Raw genomic sequence first — 19,109 nt, forward strand, 5'->3', positions numbered from 1 at the left:
CCACTCAAGGCTTTTTTAATTCTGCAAATCTGTGAGTGACCAATTGTAACTATAAATCAGTGCCAGTCCCCACACAGTTAAACGCTATGTTTCTTTATTGTATTTATATTTAGCAGATTTTCCCCTATCTATGTGCATACATCATAACTAGAAATCACTGGGCCCCGATGCGAAAAATGCCTTGAGGCCCCGCATGTGTCTCACCCCTTCCGCCCCAGCTCATTCCCCCTCCAATAGCCCCTCCATGCGTCTCATTTCCCCTCCAGCTTCTCCATGCGTGTCAGTTCCCCCCCAAACCCCACATGTGTGTCATCCCCAATACCCCCAGCCCTTCCATGCATGTCATCCCCAGCCCCTCCATGCGTGTCATCCTCAGCCCCTCCATGCGTGTCATCCCCAAGCCTCGAGCCTTTCCCGATGTGACAACCCTACACCTGACACTTTTTAGACTGAGCAAGCAATATCAGTCCCCCAGCCATCACTAGTGACGGCTGCAGGAAATTAGCTCTATCAATAGAGGATTCTGGCCAAAAGAGGATGGGGCCATTGCAAATTATGCAAAGTCCCCAGACGGTGACAGTTCTGCTTTACTGGGAAAGGTACAGATTTCACTTTCTTTATTAATCTGTAATAAGCTGGTAATGTACAAACAAATAAGACACAAAACAATGTTAAGTGTTCTATGAACTAAAAACTTTACCTTGTTCATCAAGTAGAATGTTGTCTGGCTTGATGTCTCTATAAAAAAAGAACAAATCGCATACGTTAAAAATCTTTGTTAAAAATTGTTTTGCAGGGACACATTAATTTATATAACAGACATACAAAGTAGATTTAGCTCTGTATACAATCTCTTAATGCATCATTATCATACACGAGACGCCGCACAGAATATTTGTTAACCCTGCGTTAAAAAGCATTGTCCTCTTTCCCTAAGCAATCGCCATAGGAACCATAGAACTGCTCCTGATAACTATGCCACATTTAGCACTTGGATTCAAAATTGCTCCACTTTGCCAGGCTAATTCTCTGCATGGATCCATAAACTATTAAGATTATGAATTCAAAAATATATTGTTGTTTTATTTTATGTCGGCCGGTATTGCTTTACAAATGGGAAATAATGCAATAATCTTATATTCTCGTAACTATTAAATTTTATATATATATATATAAAAACTGCAATCTGTGATAACCTCCTAAAAACCAAACTAGATTTTGATATCTATATTATCTACTTCTTTTTAAATGATACAAGCAGAGCTTTAATTATAATACAGGTAAATTGATTATAGTTGGATATTTGTTTCAAGCCAGACTATGATTATAAAAACATATTTTGCTTAATCAATCGGCTTACGTTTAAGCAATATTTGTCCTTGTCTGTTATATATGTTTGTATGCATTTAAAAAAAAAAAAAAACGTAAAAAAGAAGTAAAAAATAAATAAATATGTGTATATTGAAAAAATCCTTCTGTTTGAGGCCATTATATTTTAATACAATCTCCTAATATTTCTATAGCTCTCCTTTGTGCTGTAAAGAAAGAAAAAACGAATCTTGCACTCAGACAACAAACTATATACTGCAGTCAGTAGCAGAGACACATGATATTCCTTCTGGATGAGCATGAACAGATCTACAAAACATTACCTTAGAATAATAGGATAATTACATCACTTTTCAACTCACGTCTTGATCTGGGGGAACTTTAGCTGAAACATAATACTGCATAAAGAATAGCCTGGCCTGTTGGAGTGAAACTAATGATAACCTGATCAGGCTCTTTGTATTAACATCTTCACAGCCAAGCACCTTAACTAATACCAATAAACATATCATTAACCCCTTATGGAATAATGACTGTCTATGTTATCCTAACAAAAATGTTCTTTATAGATCCTATTCCAGAATGAAATGGTACACAACTGTAATTCTGCATAAACTGAACATTTAAATAAGAAGCTGTCACAAGCTTTTTAGTTTCGACATTGGGATGGCCGCAAAGTGTAATGTTTAGTCCTTAAGAGGTTAAACAACAGTATGTACCAAAGAGGGCACTTTTTAAATGTAAATGAATAAAAGCTCAGTTCTGTTATCTATGATAACTGCATAGGAATTGTTCATGGTCAAACTGATATTCATATTTACATATTTAATATTTTGGGACATTGTGACATAAATTGAAAATAGTCCAGATTAATAATTTGTATATTTCTGTTCCAACATTTCAAAAGAACAAAGCTGAATACTTTAATTTTAGGGATGTGTGACCAGGGGAAGGCTGTTTTGAAAATTTTGAGTCCACTTACTAATAACAATTGATGCAACTATAATTTGATATTAGAATAGGAATAGTTTATTTTATTTACACAGACTAATTTCTAAACACATTTATCATAGTTTAAATAGACATTACTGGGAGTATTATTGTTGTGAAGCTATCTTATAATACACTCACAGGGTTACTTACTAATGTAAGAATTCAAAGGTCAAAATAGCCTAACTGTAAAAGCAATGCTGACCTTAAATTTGAAATTTACTTTTAACTCACTTGGAATTCTCACTTTAGTAAATAACCAATGATATGGATATGCTCATATAAAAGGAGAGAGGGATTTGGGCTCAAGCTAGGAACTCTCTTCCCTAAATAGAGACACATATAGAGGTATTCTTTCACTCATTTTTTAATTAATACTGGTGATTAAAAAAATTATATATCTAGAAAACTTAAAGAGACATTGTAGTCACCAGGACAACTACAGCTTCATGCAGTTGTTCTAGTGTCCATAGTCAGTCCCTGCAGGCTTTTCACATTACAGCCTAGGAACACCACTCCTTAGATGGCCACTAGAGGTGCTTCCTGGGTCAGTGCTGCACAATGTGGAGCACATACGTTCAGTGTCTCCATGTAGAGTGCACTTCTCTATTAGGAGATTCTGATTGGCCAGGGCGGCATTTGGTTCCACCCTGCCTTTTTGGCTGAGATCATCAGAATTCACTATCATAGCAATTAGATTAAAATAACCTACTACATTTGAAAGAACCTCTCTAGTCTGCAAATTTCCCATTTGTATTGTTATTGAAAAACAATCCACTGCTGCAGATGAACACTTAATAACTCAATAAATGGTGTTTTATTATGTATATGTATAAATAGGTTACCAGATAAAGGCATTATATATTTATCTATATATGTTTCTAATATGTTTTCTTGTCACCTCTAATATGCCTTTTTTTTCTAGTCTAAACACCTCTTTTCTAACTAAATCTTAAATTCACGTTGCTGATTTTACAGTCAGTCTCTGACCTTTTTCCCATAACATTCATCTTGAAAATTGGTGAAAATAGAGCAGAATATACCAGAAATTGCTACAGTCATTAATTGCATGATTTTGCTATTACATGACGAAAAGTCATGATTTCATTAAAGACACGGAGGCGAGTATTGCATATCCCTTTCTTTACTGTTGACAAATAGCAGCAAAGGAAACAAACAGAATGAAAAAAGAATGAACATGTGATAACATAGGCCCCTCCCCCTCAGGTCCCAGTATAACAGGCAGCACTTCCCTTCCATTTCCCTCTTTCTGCAGATGCGACCAAAGAACAATGTCCATAACTAGAGTAGTGTGAGAATAAAGTCCCAAGGTAATAGCATAAAACCGAAGAAGGTATAACATCAAAAACTGGGAAGTGTGACCGTAGAATCCATAGGACCGATGGAGGACAGCGGGAGGAGACCAATAAACCGGACCATTGCTAGACGTCTTGCCGGATTAAGCTGTGAAGATATAAAGGACAGGAGCCAACAGGTTAAAGTCGATACTTGCAACTAGTTACAAGGTTACACCAGTGAGAACAAAGACCCCTGTATGTACAGTCCCACAAAACAATCAATGTTAACATATCCAGTATTATTGAAAACAACAAAGTCTAAGGACGGCCCCACTTACCGTCTCAAACTATACTATGCGGCGTATCGTGGTATGAGTAATTTGGGTGGGGAGATACATACTTACCAGCGTGTAAGAATAACAAAAAAGGGTGGGGCAATACTCGCCTCCGTGTCTTTAATGAAATCATGACTTTTCGTCATGTAATAGCAAAATCATGCAATTTTATAACAAGACACGGAGGCTCATATTGCAAGTTTAAAACTGATCCATTATCACAGCGAATGTGTGTGGGGCCGGCCGAAAGTAGAATTCTCGGAAGGTAGACTCCCTAGACCAATCAGCTGTTCTCATAATGTCTTCTAGGCGGGCGCCCGCCGACATCATAGAAGAGGCTGATGCCCCTCGTACTGAATGGGCGCCAAACACTGTAGTGTCAATGCCCGCTTGGGCCAGCAGCCATTTCACCCAGCGCGACAAGGTAGTGCTGGAAACTGGGTGAAAAGGAGGACGGAAAGATAAGAACAACTGATGAGAGGCAGTAGAGCGGTGCGGTTCGGTGCGAGATTCATATTCACGAAGGCAGGTCACTGGGCATAGCGAAGGAGAGGCAGGGAAACTAGGGTAGGATACCGCTTTAATGGAAGTCTTAGTGCGCCTGCTGATGTTAAAAGTTACCCCGTCCGGGGTGTATGACTTGGCATCGACGTCCAGTGCACTGACGTCCGAGACTCTCTTGCATGAGATGAGACAGAGCAGGCACACCAATTTGGCGGACAGCTGTTTGAGGGAGAGTCCTGCGTTAGCGGGCCAGGATGAGAGGAAAGCCAATACAACGGAAACATCCCAGGTCGTGGAGTAGCGGGGCCTGGGAGGCCTTGAAAATCTAGAACCTTTGACGAGTCGGCACACTAGAGGGTGTTGTCCCGCGGGGCGGCCCTCGAAACCTTGGTGAATCGCCGAGATAGCGGAACGGTAAAGGTTAATAGTCCTGTAAGCCTTACCGGCTTCGAAGAGAGACGTCAGGAACTGCAGGATCGTTGTTACAGGGGCCGAAACGGGATCCTCGTTCCGAGCCATGCACCAGCTAGCCCAAGCTCGCCAAGCTGACCCATATGCCCGTCTAGTGCCGGGAGCCCATGCTGCTGCCAATAAGTGTCTAGTTGCGTCCGAAACTCCTTGGATTTCCCAGGGTCCCCGGAGATTCGCCATGCCAGAAGTGGGAGAGAGCCCTCTAGCCGGAGGGGATGATAGCGTCCCGTCGGGTCTTGCAGCAGGTCGTGGTGTCCCGGCAGGAGTCGAGGATAGTCCAACGTCATCTCGAGCATTTGGGGAAACCAAGACTGCGTTTCCCAGAATGGGGTGACCATGACTAGCTCCGCCCGGTGTTTGCGGGCCTGCAGGAGTGAGCGAGGGATCATGGAAAATGGGGGGAAGGCATAGAGGAGGCCTCCCTTCCAATCTTGTAGGAAGGCATCCACTGCCTCCGCCATTGGGTCCGGCCTCCAGCTGAAGAAGCGTGGGAGTTGGGCATTGAGCCGGGAGGCGAAAAGGTCTATGGTAAATGGTCCCCAGAGAAATGATATATTGGAGAACACCTTCCTGGCTAATCTCCAGTCGCTGGTGTCTGAAAGATAACGTGAACCCCAGTCCGCCTGGACGTTGTGCAGACCAGGTAAGTACTCCGCGTAGACCATCAGGTTCCGTTCCAGGCAGAATTCCCAAAAGTCTTTCGCCAACCTGGCCAGGACCGCCGACTGTGTACCACCCAGGTGGTTGACATATCTCACCGCCGAAACATTGTCCATGCGGAGCCGAATACATGATAGGGCACGGTCCTTGGCGAAGCTGCGGATGGCGAAGGAGCCTGCCAGAAGTTCCAGGGCATTGATATGTAGTCGGGCTTCGGACTCCGACCACCGGCCCCCAGTTGAGATTCCCTCGCAGTGGGCTCCCCAACCGTGTAGACTCGCATCCGAGTCGATCGTGAATTCCGGCATTGAGCCGAAGATGGCTTTGCCATTCCATGCAGACAGGTTGAGAATCCACCATCGCAACTCGTCTTTCGTCTCGTTGTCCAGAGAGACCAGGTCTGCGTAGGATGCCCCGGCTCTTAGGTGAGCGATCTTTAGGCGCTGTAGCGCTCGGTAGTGGAGTGGGCCTGGGAACACGGCCTGGATTGAAGAGGCCAGCAGGCCTATGAGGCGTGCCAATTGGCGTAAGGTGAGCTGGGGCCGGATAAGGGCCCTGCGTAACTCTTTGCGGATGGATCGAATCTTGGATATCGGGAGACTCAGCGTTGCTGCCCCCGAATCCACTTGGAATCCTAGGAATTCCAAGCGGGTGGCGGGGGTCAGGCATGACTTCTCCCAGTTGATTATGAAACCTAAGCGTGACAGGAGGTTTATGGCTAGTCGTAGATGTGTGAGGAGGGTGGAACGCTCCTGAGCCATGAGGAGAATATCGTCTAGGTAGACGATTAGCCGAACTCCTCGACTGCGTAGCCAGGCCATAACGGGCCGTAGAAGCTTTGTGAAACACCACGGGGCTGAGGATAGGCCAAAGGGCAGACAGGTGAACCGCCATGTTTCGTGTCGCCAGTAAAAGCGTAGGAGGTCCCGAGAGGCCTCCGCTATTGGCACTGTCAGGTACGCGTCTTTTAGGTCTAGTTTCGCTAGCCAGTCTCCGTGGAGGAGGAGATCCCTTAGCAGGTGAATACCCTCCATCTTGAAATGGCGGTACCTGACTACGGCATTGAGGGGGCGCAAATTTATGACTGGCCTCAATTGGCCGCCTTTCTTTTCCACTAGGAAGATATTGCTTATTACGCCCGCAGGGTTGGGGGGTGCTAGTTCGATAGCCCCTTTGAACCGGAGGGTTGAAAGTTCTTCGTCGATCCGACCGCGATCCTGGAGGGAAAAGCGGATCGGTCGAGGAGGGGGAATGTGTGTGGGGCGGCAGGTGAGTTCTATATTGAAGCCCCGAATAGTGGCCAGTACCCAGGGATCTGAAGTGATTTGTGACCAGGCTGGGAAAAAATGTTGGAGTCTGCCCCCTATGTAACCCGGAGAAGAAATGTGTGGTATAAGGCAACTCACCGTATGGTCGTCTTGAGCTTGGGTTACCCCGAAGGCCTCTGGATCGCCATTGACGTCCGCGGGATGGAAAAAACATGGGGCGGGAGGTCTCCTGGTACTGGTTATAGTGTTGGAAGGAGCCTCTTCCCGTGCCACGGGATTGGGGATAGTTGCGGCCGGACAGACGGCTCCTGAGTCTGCCGGCCCTGGTAGAGACCCGCCCCTGGAATACTCGCCTCATGGAGGCCTGGGCCTTGTCTAGAGCCGTGAATGCTCCCACAAAACGCCCTAAATCTTTAATGAAGGAATCTCCGAAGAGGAGTCCTTGGGCGTCTTTGCCCGCCTCCGTAAGGGCGAGGTTGGCCAGTTTGGGCTCAATTTTGAATAATATGGCTTTACGCCTTTCAATAGATAGGGAGGTATTTACGCTCCCAGCAATACAAATTGCTCTCTGGACCCAACCTCTAAGGTCTTCAGGGTCGACCATGCGGTTCTCCGCTCTGGCGTCTTCCGCCAAGTCAAATAGTTTGGCCAAAGGCCCGAATATGTCCAGGTGCTTGTCCTGGCAGGACTTCAAAGCGGACTCTAGTCCTTTACGGGGATTCCAGCCCAGTTTAGTGAGGAACTGAGTCATTTTAGGGTCAACCTCTGGGGTGTCACACACCTTGTTGGGCACCAGAGGCCTAGGACACTCCGCCCTCAATTTGTTGCGGGCCGCCTTGCTTAAGGGTTTTCTGACCCAATTTTCCAGGTATGTGGCAACGTGGTCGGCCGGGAGCCACTCCGCCGACCTCGGATGGTGAAGGTCATCCGGGTCGAAGAGCGGGACCCCCGAAGGATCCACGAGGGAGGGCCCCGCAGCCGCGGGGTTCCTGGTCCCTGTCTCGCCTCCGGGCATCTCTGCCTGAGCAGAGGAAAGGAGGTCAAGAGCGCCATCGGCGGAATCCGCATCAGAGTCGGTATCTGACTCGTTCATAGCCTCCTCATTTGACCCGATTTCTGAGTCGGTGTCGCTCTCAATCTGTGCTCTAGCACATTTCCATAGCCGCGCCCGTTCTGCCTGGCGCGGAAAGGCTCTTTTGCGTGGATGGGACACGCTTTCTGGGGCGACCGAAGGTACGCCAGTCATGGTGTTTCTGGAGGCAGAGTGTTTGGACTTACGGGCAGCCTTTTTGAAATCCCCTTTAGACACCTCTCCCTGGGGTGTCAAGGTGCCTGAGAGTTGCTCGTCTGAAGGACGGGGCAAGAGGGCTTGTGAAATGGTGTGGGAGAGGGTGGAGGACATAGACCCCATAGCAGCCATAATGGCGTCTGTTACTGAGCGCTGTAGCGCTAGAAACTGTGGTCCACCGGGGTGGGTATTCCCATCCGCCATAGAAGGCGAAATATCTGAGGTGACAGGGGCCTCAGTTCTGATTACTGGGGTATCCGACTCCCCAGAGTGAGCGGACCCAGTAGATAGTCTGGGTTTAGGCATGATGGTAATAGGAAAATAAAGGACGTATGGGTTAGTCACCCAAACAAACTAAGCAAGGAAAAAACGCTCTCACCAGGGCCCAGACCAGTGGCACACTAAGAGGTAGGGACAGGATGTCAGAAAATGGCCGCCGGGAATCTCGCGGGATTCGCGGCACCCGCGAGATACGCGGTAAAACTATGAAACAAGAAGGAGTGCGCAGAAAGGCGCTCGAGCAGAAGAAACAGACAGGAGACAAGACTACATAAGCAGGGGAGGTCTGGGCCCTGAGGCTAGTGTATAAAGAGACAAATACTAACCTTAGAAATAAAAAGACTAAATCAATACAAGTAAATAAGAGAAAATTATCAATGAACAAAACAGTATATAAGAGAAATATGAGGAGAAAATATGGCATGTACTTATCTTTGTGTCAGAGCAGCAAAGAAAGAGGGAAATGGAAGGGAAGTGCTGCCTGTTATACTGGGACCTGAGGGGGAGGGGCCTATGTTATCACATGTTCATTCTTTTTTCATTCTGTTTGTTTCCTTTGCTGCTATTTGTCAACAGTAAAGAAAGGGATATGCAATATGAGCCTCCGTGTCTTGTTATAAAATTACATCTAGGGAGTCAGGTACAAGGGAGCAACGTGAACCATAATCTATGCAAGAAGCACAAGTAATTATGCTACTTGGACTGTTCATTAAAACAGCCATCGGCTAAAAATAAAATTACTGGTCAAAAGATTATGGGTAAAAAAAAAAAAATCCTCTGCAAAAGAAATAAAAGTACAAACAGTCAGTTAGACGTGTGAACATCCTTTAGCTTTTTAAACAAAGGGTTTACACCCCTATGCACCATTTTGAAACAAGGAAGCGATTGATAAATATCAAATAACTTGCATTAAATTTTCACTTTTTATAAATCATTAAATTCTTCCACTGGGTATTTGCAAATTTAGGAGCAAACTCTGGATGTATAACCTCTGTAGTAAACTCTGCAGTAGTTCTCTTGCCAGAAATGCCCTGGCACCATACCACTGTAACTAGTCAAACCATATTAAAATGGTTTGTCTTCTTATCTGGGGTCCACTCCCCACCTTCTGCAGGGAAGGGTTCTCATTGGCTGAGATCTTCAGCTGATTGCTCTCTGCCAATGAACTAAGACCTGCATCACCGGCCTAAGTTCAAAAAGTAAACTCACTGAGCTGTAGTGGAAACGTTTGACTACTTACAATGTGGGGCACTCCTGGCACCATAACCAGTCTAGCATGCTGTGTGCTTTGAGTGTTCCTTTAAATGAAATGGCTCAGATATTTGTTTTAGGAATGTAGTGAAGAGAGAATGTTTCATAAATTAACAACTCTGTGAATACATATACAATACCACTGCAGTACTTAAGGCTATGTATGAATCTCAGTAAAATTTCAATTCTGATGACAGATTATCCTTAATATTGCAGTATGCTTATGTAAATTACATTATGCAGTCTAGTCCAGATCCAAGATAATTCAGCAGCATGTAGTGTTTAATACGAGCATTCTGCCTTGGGTTGTCTGGTCGCTTTTTTTCCCTGCACTAGCCTTTGTTTTATAAATAGAATGGTTCTCATTATGTTTGTGAATATTTTGTACTGTTTCAAGGACTCAATCCACTGCCTTTAAAAAACAAAACAAAACATTATAACCCATTCCCTTTAGGTGGATAGCTAAACTACATTCTGGCAACCTGTAATACAGCTTGTGCAAGCCAAGAACTTTCCACACGTTGAAATAGTACATGGCTAAAAGTATATATAACATGAATCATTTTACGAAGCATGCTAAACTTGGTCGGGATCAAACCAAGTTATACTGATGTAACTCACTTTAACCTACCTGTTCTCTTCAATCTCAATATTTGATTAATTGGAACTAAACCTGGTGGCTTTGACTGGACTTGTTTAAGGGGTTTATTTTAAACTGCTCCTTTGGCAGGAGATGGGCAGAATGCTTTCTGGTATGCAAAAAAAAGAAGAGAGAGTGGAGATCTTAGAATGTGCAATTTAAATAAAATGATCATTATTAAAGCGGCACTGCCACACCCACCCATCCTTACCTCCCCCTGAAAAATTAGTATTTTATAAAGGTAGAATCTTTATAACATACTTATTTTGACTGTGTTGGAATTTCATTGAAATTCCAACTCAATCAAGATACATGCAGAGACAAATTAGAGTCAACTCTCTCTCCTCCTCTCCTCCGCTTGACTTTCATTGACACAAGGCAAAATCTAAGAGTCAATTCCCCCAGCTGTCACCAGAGACGGCTGCAGGGAATTGACTGTTTCTATGGATGATCCTGCGGTCTCCGACAGATATCAATGCAGTACTCTCGCTACAGCAGTGACATCAGCACTGAAGAGGACCCCGCTGGACCAAAATCTCTGTACCAACCCCCTTTACCAGGGCTGCTTACACCTACATATGTCATGTGTTTAGTTGCAATTGTCCCACCTTATTGTCTCTAATTTTTCTATCTGTTCTATTTCTTTTTCTACTGTTAATTTATTTTTCATCCCTTCTCTTTTATCTTTGACTCTTGATTTCCTTTATATCTGTATGTCCCTCTCTTCTCGGTCTCTCAGTCACACACTTTTTCTTTATCACTTCTTATCTTGAATGGCTTTCAGCCACCCATTACATGTTTCTCTCCATGTCTGTACCTTCGCTTCTCCTTTAAAGAAAAACTATAGGGTCATGAACACAAACATGTATGCCTGATGCTATAGTGTTAAAACCACCATTTAGGTGTCTTGCCCCCCCTTAGCAAGGGTTAAAACTTACCTTTTTTCAAGCACCGCACCAGTCCACCTACCCCAGCCCTGCCCCCTATCTCTTTGGCTGAAATCATCAGAATGTCCATGGGAAAGCATTGGGGATCACCGATGAGGTGGGATTGGGGAGGGCTAAACGCCAGCCAGGCCAATCAGCATCTCCTCATAGAGATACACTGAATCAATGCATCTCTATAAAGAAAGTTCAGCGTCTCCATGCAGAACCTGTAACACTGCTCCAGGAAGAACCTTCAGTGGCCATCTGAGGAGTAGCCACTGGAGGCGTCCTTAAGCAGTAATGTAAACACATTCTTTTCTCTGACCTATTCCAAGTCCTGGAAGCCAACTGAAATTTTCTTTTTTTTTAGAATTCTAGAACTGACATTTAATAGGTCTTCCAGCAGAACTGGCCCCCTGTTGTCACTTTTCATTTACTGTTCACCTAATATTGACCTATAACTAGGATGATTTCAGTGCTTTAAACACATATTTCAGCAAGTATCTGAAGGTGTTATGGTTTTAGATATGTAATTTTTCTCACTATTATTTTGCCGCTTTGTTTTCTTTTCTTTTTTTCTATCTTATTTTATAAATAAAAAAAAAATAGATATCCATATAAATCTATGTGGAAATCTATCTATCCATCTAACTAACTACACAAACCTTGCAAAAGACACTTAAACGTTGCATTGCTGGCTCAGATTCAAGGTCTGAAACTAGAAGCCACACTCCACTGATTTCATTTCTAACTGTAAATGGTCACTGCACTGCAGCCGTACCATCTGTCAGTTACTTTATTAACAGCCCAACCGAGGAATGGAATGGAACATATATAAGAGATTATATCCCAAATAAAGCAGAACCCGCTGTGTATCTGGCAATTTTAACTCAGACTAATTATATGCTGTTTTTTTGTTGTTTTTGTTTTCAAAAAACAGAATAAAACTGGGACATCACAATGAGCAGTAAAACACACTAAATCATACACGAATCCACAGTGTATGGATACTTCCTATGCCAAGAGTAGTTTAATTTCTAAATAGTAAACACTGAATAGATATTACACATTCCTCCAATTATTCTAATTATTAATGTTTCAAGAGGTAACATTAAACAGAAAAGAAAGAACATTTGTGAGCTGTAAAGGGAATGGCAAAGTTTAAATCAACGGTAAGATTGGAAACAGTATTCTGTTTGTTTTTTTTCAGTTTGGTTAAAATTTGCATTTCAATTTTGAATTCACCAGGTTTACAGTTTACTTAATAAACTCCTAAGTGTTCTATGTTTGGGTTACCTAATCTAGCATATCTGCGAATAATATCTATCTATATATTATAGATCTATCTATCTATCTATCTATCTAGACACTGAAGACTGCGCCGGAAGATACTTTTGTTTCCTCTGAAAATGAGTCCTATTAATTTAAGGTCAGTGAATAACTCAACTACACCCCCACCCTCCAAAAAAATAAAAATAAATAATCTAAAAAGGCTCTAAATGGATTTAATTCAAATGGAAACCTTGTTAAAAGTACCTTAATGATGAAAGCAACCATATATCAACACATTAGACAAAACTACCCAATCCCAATTAAATCCACTTTCAAATTTACAGACTGATACTGGATCAGGGTTATAGCGGGCAAACCCCCCATTAGCCCAATAACGTCAACTTCCCAAATCAAGACACCTTAAGCTAGTTTCCCCTATATGGAACTAACTTTGGGCTTAAACACCTAGACAATTTGGAGGAGAACATGTTTAATTTAGTTTAGTTTATTGTTTTGTTTAATTTTCTTTTCTTTTTACATATCTCTTAGACATAAATGTCATGCAAGATGTCAAGTGCATAATTTTTAACTTGTACTTTTGTCCGTATTATATTAGATTTATCAGATTGATTCTTGACAATAAGAAAGAATTAGGATTACGTATAATTAATTCAGATGACACAATTTCTGATTTTGTAAAATATAATCACTATATACTAAACGCTCAGTGTTTGTTTCCTGTATATTTACAAGTATAGTTGTACATTTATATATGTACCAATATACTTTCCTATTTAAACTGCACTGTAGTTTTTACTATTGCTGATACATTCATAGTGAATGACAAAGTATCTTGTACCTCATCATACACAGTGAACGGAGTATATGATATTACTAAACTGACATGATTATTTACTAAAGTGGGGATTCAAAGTAATTTAAAGTGAATCTCAAATTCAAGGTAAAAGTAGCTCCTCAGTCAGCTATGCTTCCAGATGAGCTATTTTGGTCTTAAATCTAAAATATACATTGAATTGACTTGGAATTATCACTTTGGTAAATAACCCTATGAATGTTTTAATTAGAGGGGACATTGCCAAGTTAGTATCCACCCGACCTGCATCTATGTCTAGCACTGTTTTTTGTTTTTTTCTTGTTTGTAACCATAAAATTCTTCATAAAGAATTTAAAAAGAATTGTCTGACAAATGGTTACAAATGGAAGAAAAGACATATCCAGGCACACCTGAGGTTTTGTCTCAAAGGCAGTCTTTTTATTTGGAACAGGAAAGTGAAGACAACGTTTTGACTCCTGGATATTTATTTTCTTCCATTTGATGTCTTCAGGGATTGGCCCTCCCTTTCTGGAGTACCCTGCATGAAGTTTTCCCCTTTTTTTAGTGTGTGCATTATACTCTTGTTTTGTTTTAGTTTTTTAGACACATGGTTATAGTGAAGGGATAACAAGATAATGTATTGTTCGTACATCCATGCTGTGTCTCTCTTGGCATGTCCTCTTATTGCCCCTAAAACATTTCAAGACATACTAGAGAGAAGGCCAAATGAAGCAATGTGTTCTCAGGAAGTCCAGATGGCAATTCCTCCAGTCTGGTTGGATGGATTATCATTTTAATATACGTACAGATCTACACATTTGCTTTCTATTGATTTAAATGTATAGATTAAATGATTTGATGACTAAACAAAGTGGACTCTGCTATGTTATGCGTGAGTCCATTTAATTATAATTCCTCATTATATGAAATCAACATATATTCCTTCACATCTAAAAGTAAACCTTTAGCATAGTACAGCCTTTCTCCTATGATCACTGAAGCATTGTGTCATTGAACTAAGGTACAAAATGTAGTTTGGTAATGAGGGGATTGGGTTAACGACCTTGATCCTCCAGCTGCTGCAAAGCAAGTAATAATATATGAGTATCTGTTACACAATGTGCATCCTGTAGACGACTTATGATAATGTTTGATCATGTGGCAAGCATAATGCACAGACATTTAAACTCCTGTTTTAACAACCAAAATTAGATCTTGACTATAAATGGCTGAGGATGGCATTGTAAGTACATAAAGCACAAATATCTTCAAGCTGTAGAACAAAAACATAGCAAGTATGAGGCAAAAATTCAGCAAATTATAGATTGCTTAGTTTGAAATTCACTTTAAGGGTCCATCAATTCTCGCTTTTGTGAATAGTACTGTTATTGTTTTGTTGTCAGTTCTCTGTACTCCTAGTTCAGATAGCCACTTCAGGACACACGAGAATCTTGAGATAGTATGACAACCCTGGTACATGATGTATCATGAAATTCTCAAACTCAGCAATATTTCAGCTTAGCTATGTCGTCCTATAATTTGTATTTCCCATGGTGATTCTCCACAATTCCCAGTTGAACAGTTTAATATATTTAATATCATCCCATCTACTTCTCAAGCTCTTTAAATATTAAAATCCTTGTGAGAACTTCCTATTGCTGCCATCTCAAAGATAAATATCTCCTGAGAGCTCTGCACATCTCTGATCAAGGATCCCATGTACTTGTCAACAGAATATCATGAGGTTTGTGATTCACAGCTATTTCCTTTCCATCAAGATAGGCCGGCTCTCAAGCCTTTCTTCAGTGATCACTGTCGTGATGCCTACGTTTGCACAATCACAAAAATTCAGCTCGATCACTCGTTTAAAGGGGAATTGTCATTTCCAAGAATTTTAATATTAAGTTTTGTGACAAGATCAATCTCACCACTGTGCATTGGAGGAGCCTGGTTGCCCGCCTGCTGCCTTTAGACTATGGCCCCATGTTGAAACACTTGATTTTCCCCTGCAGACATGAAAGCCGGGTCATTCGGTGCTTGCCCTGTTTGAGCGGTGATACTCCAGATAGCTATGCCATGGAGCCCATTCGTATAATGAAAGACTATGGGAAAGACTTTGGCTCCATGGCAATTGAACTGTATGTGTGTGGTCTGAGCGCCATTCAGTAATAATGTGTGCTCAGACCTAAGCTATCTGGGGATATGTTGCATGTCTGTATTTTATGTAATAAATGTAACCTTGTGTATTTTATTGTATTTTACTGTCTTTTTACTGCCATGTGCTTAATGGAGTTTTGCCTCTGTCTTTGGAGATAATTGGATTACTTCCCAATTATCTCCAGGATAGAAGACTCTGTGGAACTGGTTTTGGGCAGAAAAGCCATGCTTCATTTGGTCACAAAGGACTACGATCTATCGATCTATGCTGATTCTGAAAATGTAAGTTTTACATGAATGTGATGCATACTTTTAAAGTTATGAATAATGTGGAAAAACTGTATTTCTCTGTCTGTGATAATTACATTACCCATTATGTAAGGTAATTGTATCACAGGCAGAGGGGAGGATTTTGTGTGTGAATGTCTGAGTGTATTGTACATGTTTATTGGTTGTTTCCCAAAACCCTGTGGATGGTACTAATGTGTATATAAGAACAATAAACCCACAGCTCTGTCTGTTCACTGCTTGACCCTCAACACAGAGCTTTGTCTCGTTCTTGGGGGGATTTATTGTATGCTGTTCCAGTTTGACTGCTAGGAGTGTAAACTCTTCTATCCTGGAACCGGGCGCCTTCATCTTGGCTCCCTGTCCATCGTTGTCATAAATGTTTCCCTTTTTTATGTGATAGTATGTGGTAAGTGTAAGAGAAGACGCTGAAACAATGTTTCTGTTCTCTTTCTCATTTGCATTGTGTGCCCTGGCTTAGTAATGTCTGAATGAATAGCGATGTCATCTGCTGAATCTTAAATTTACAGTTTAAAGAAAAGAAAGTGTCACAGAAAAAAAAGTTTAATACGAGTTATAGGTTATTTCGAATGTTCCATTCAACAGTGTTATTTAAAGTATTTAAAGTAGAACACACAGTTCCACTTCAAATGCATTCTTCTGCCAATAATTCACCTTCCAGAGATTGTCATTTTGAAAAAATAAGAAAACTGCAATTTTTCATTAGATTTTTTACTTTGTACTTTTCAAAATACAACCCTCAGAGAGATTTGTTTTTTCCACCCCACTGCAGCGGACAACGCAGATATTATATATGAGTGTACATAACTACCATGCACATTCTTTCATTTTATAATAATGTTCCTTACTATACACTTTAAAAAAAATGTTTTCCTGTTTTATGCATGCTACCCAAGGTACGTTTACTTTATCGCTTTGAGTATGATATTTTACTATATCGCTTTCATATGATCCCTCCAAGGCACAATATATTCACATTGGTTTACATAACCAATTTATTTGTCGCGGATCAGGTCAGTTTAAGAACCTCTTGCACTTTAATTTTGTATAATTGCTGTCATCTAATTTCTGTTTCTACCATATTTACGCACATGCAGTTGTCAATGGAAGCCATGTTTTAATCCTTTTTTTGATATGATATGAAAGTAAAGTAATTTTAAGACTGAATATATATTAAAATGCATTCAATTTGCTGTACCAACATGTAATAACATAAGGAAAACAGAGGAAACTATGGGATATGGCTGAGCTCAATAAGATAGAGACGTATAAAGCGCTCAAAGGTGCCTCCCCGATGAAGATGGGTGGCTAAATATTCCCACGTCCACTCCAATGGATGAGATGGAAATTCAGGACTCCAAACGGTGAAATTGAGGCATAATTTATAATATATAATTTCACCGTTTAGAGTCCTGAATTTCAATCTCATTCATTGGAGTGAACGTGGGAATATTTAGCCACCCATCTTCATCGGGGAGGCACCTTTGAGCGTTTTATACGCCTCTATCTTATTGAGCTCAGCCGTATCCCATATTTTCCTCTGTTTTCCATACATTGTATAAGGTTTGTTGTGGGTTAACGATCTTGGGAGGCTGTTTATCTTAAATCAGAGATAAGTATACTTTATACTTATATTATCATACTGGTTACACTTTGGTGTTGTATTTTGCTGTATGTAATAACATAAGGTTTCTTCTCGTAAACTTTATATACACATCTAACATTTTAGATGAGCCTATTCCCCCTGTGATTTAGCCTCTCTCTTGTTTAATCTGTTTTTACCATAGACTGGCCCATTTATTTATTTACTCCCCCAGATTCTCAAGTGCTAATTGTATTGTGCACAGTGTTTTTATTCTTTGACCTAAATCTTCTATTTATTTCTCAATGCTTATTATTTAAAAATGGATAGAAATATAAATATGAAAAAAAAAAAACACACAAAGCATAGTCAATTTAAAATAAAAGTGTTAATGCTATGAAACATGGCTATCCCTACAGCTCAAATTTGACACATATGCTCACTCTAGAGTTTATTTGGAATTTCTAAGTGATAATGGGCTGGCTGGCACCACTGTAGCATTATGAAAACCCCAGGAGAAGAGGAAGCAGAAAAACTAAACAAGACATCTGTAAGTAATTTTAAGCAACCTAGAAAATGAATGTGATAAATATTACTGTCTGCCGGGGAGATGGTGTCACAGCAAGTTCCAGAGATGACACGTAGAAAAGTTATTGGTATTTATGGGGAACATTTCTGCAATCTCTAGGCAAAGTTTGTGAATACAATATATATATATATATATATCGTGCATATATGAGACACAGAAATGAGGGATATCAAAAAATATTGGGCTCTTTTTATGTGGTAGAATACAGGAATCCACCAGGCAGCTATTAATGTATTATAGTACATCTTGTTGTAATGATATCTTAACTAGAATACCAAAATAATACACTTTAAAGGACCACTATAGTCACCAGGCCAGTTCATCTCGATGAAGTGGCCTGGGTGCATTGGTCCTGTAATTTTTAACTCTGCAATGTAAAACATTTTAGAAACTGCAATGTTTATTTGCAGAGTTAAAAGGGTTAAATCCACCTCTAGTGCCTGTCTTCCAGAATAAAGAGGGTCCACCTACCAAAAAAATAATTAAAGGGAGATGTATGTGGGATTTCAAGCGCCAGAAGAACACCTAGAGGTAGTTGGTCCAGGCATACTACCTTAACATTTGTGGTCAGGGACACAAGCCCAAAGTTAGAAGAAATTTAAGAAAGTTAGAGCCAATATAAGTAAGGCAAGTAATTTGTGGCATGCCAAAACTGACACACAGGAATAAAGAATAAAGAGGGCAAACTTTTTAATATCACCTGTTCTTGAAACAAATGTAATTGCCATAGCCAACTTTAAGGGACTTGACTTATTCCCCAACTGGTACATTATCTGATACTTATAGCAGAAAGTATACGGGTTGCAAGGAAAAATAAACAGAAAGGAATTATTATATAATATATTGGTATACATGGGGAAAAAAGTTTCTTAACCTTTCAAAAGGTTAGTCAAATTAGAAGAGTAATCTGGGTTTAAAGTAGCAAGGTGCATGGCAAATCTGCCCTAGAATAACTGTTGTAAGGAAAATACTGTGTGTGCCCAAAGGTCCATGTCTTGACATATCATCTAAAACAGACTTGTAAAACATAATTATATGATGCATGTCCTTCCTTAATTCCCTCTTTTTCCTCCTCCTACCCTCCTAGAGTCGTTGTAGGTGATTCCACCATACAGAAAGAGAAGGA

The 19,109-nt window shown here is 40.9% G+C and overlaps 1 protein-coding gene across 1 annotated transcript in view; it reads right to left on the reverse strand.

Annotated features, from left to right (window-relative positions):
• STK32A (serine/threonine kinase 32A) overlaps positions 1–19,109 on the reverse strand; it is a 231,321-nt gene that overhangs the window by 79,619 nt on the left and 132,593 nt on the right. The window contains exon 6 of the mRNA XM_063447376.1: positions 701–738. Coding sequence (XP_063303446.1) covers positions 701–738 — 38 coding nt within the window. The remainder of the gene's footprint in view (positions 1–700; positions 739–19,109) is intronic.

This window comes from Pelobates fuscus, chromosome 3, assembly GCF_036172605.1.
Source record: "Pelobates fuscus isolate aPelFus1 chromosome 3, aPelFus1.pri, whole genome shotgun sequence".
NCBI lineage: Eukaryota > Metazoa > Chordata > Amphibia > Anura > Pelobatidae > Pelobates > Pelobates fuscus.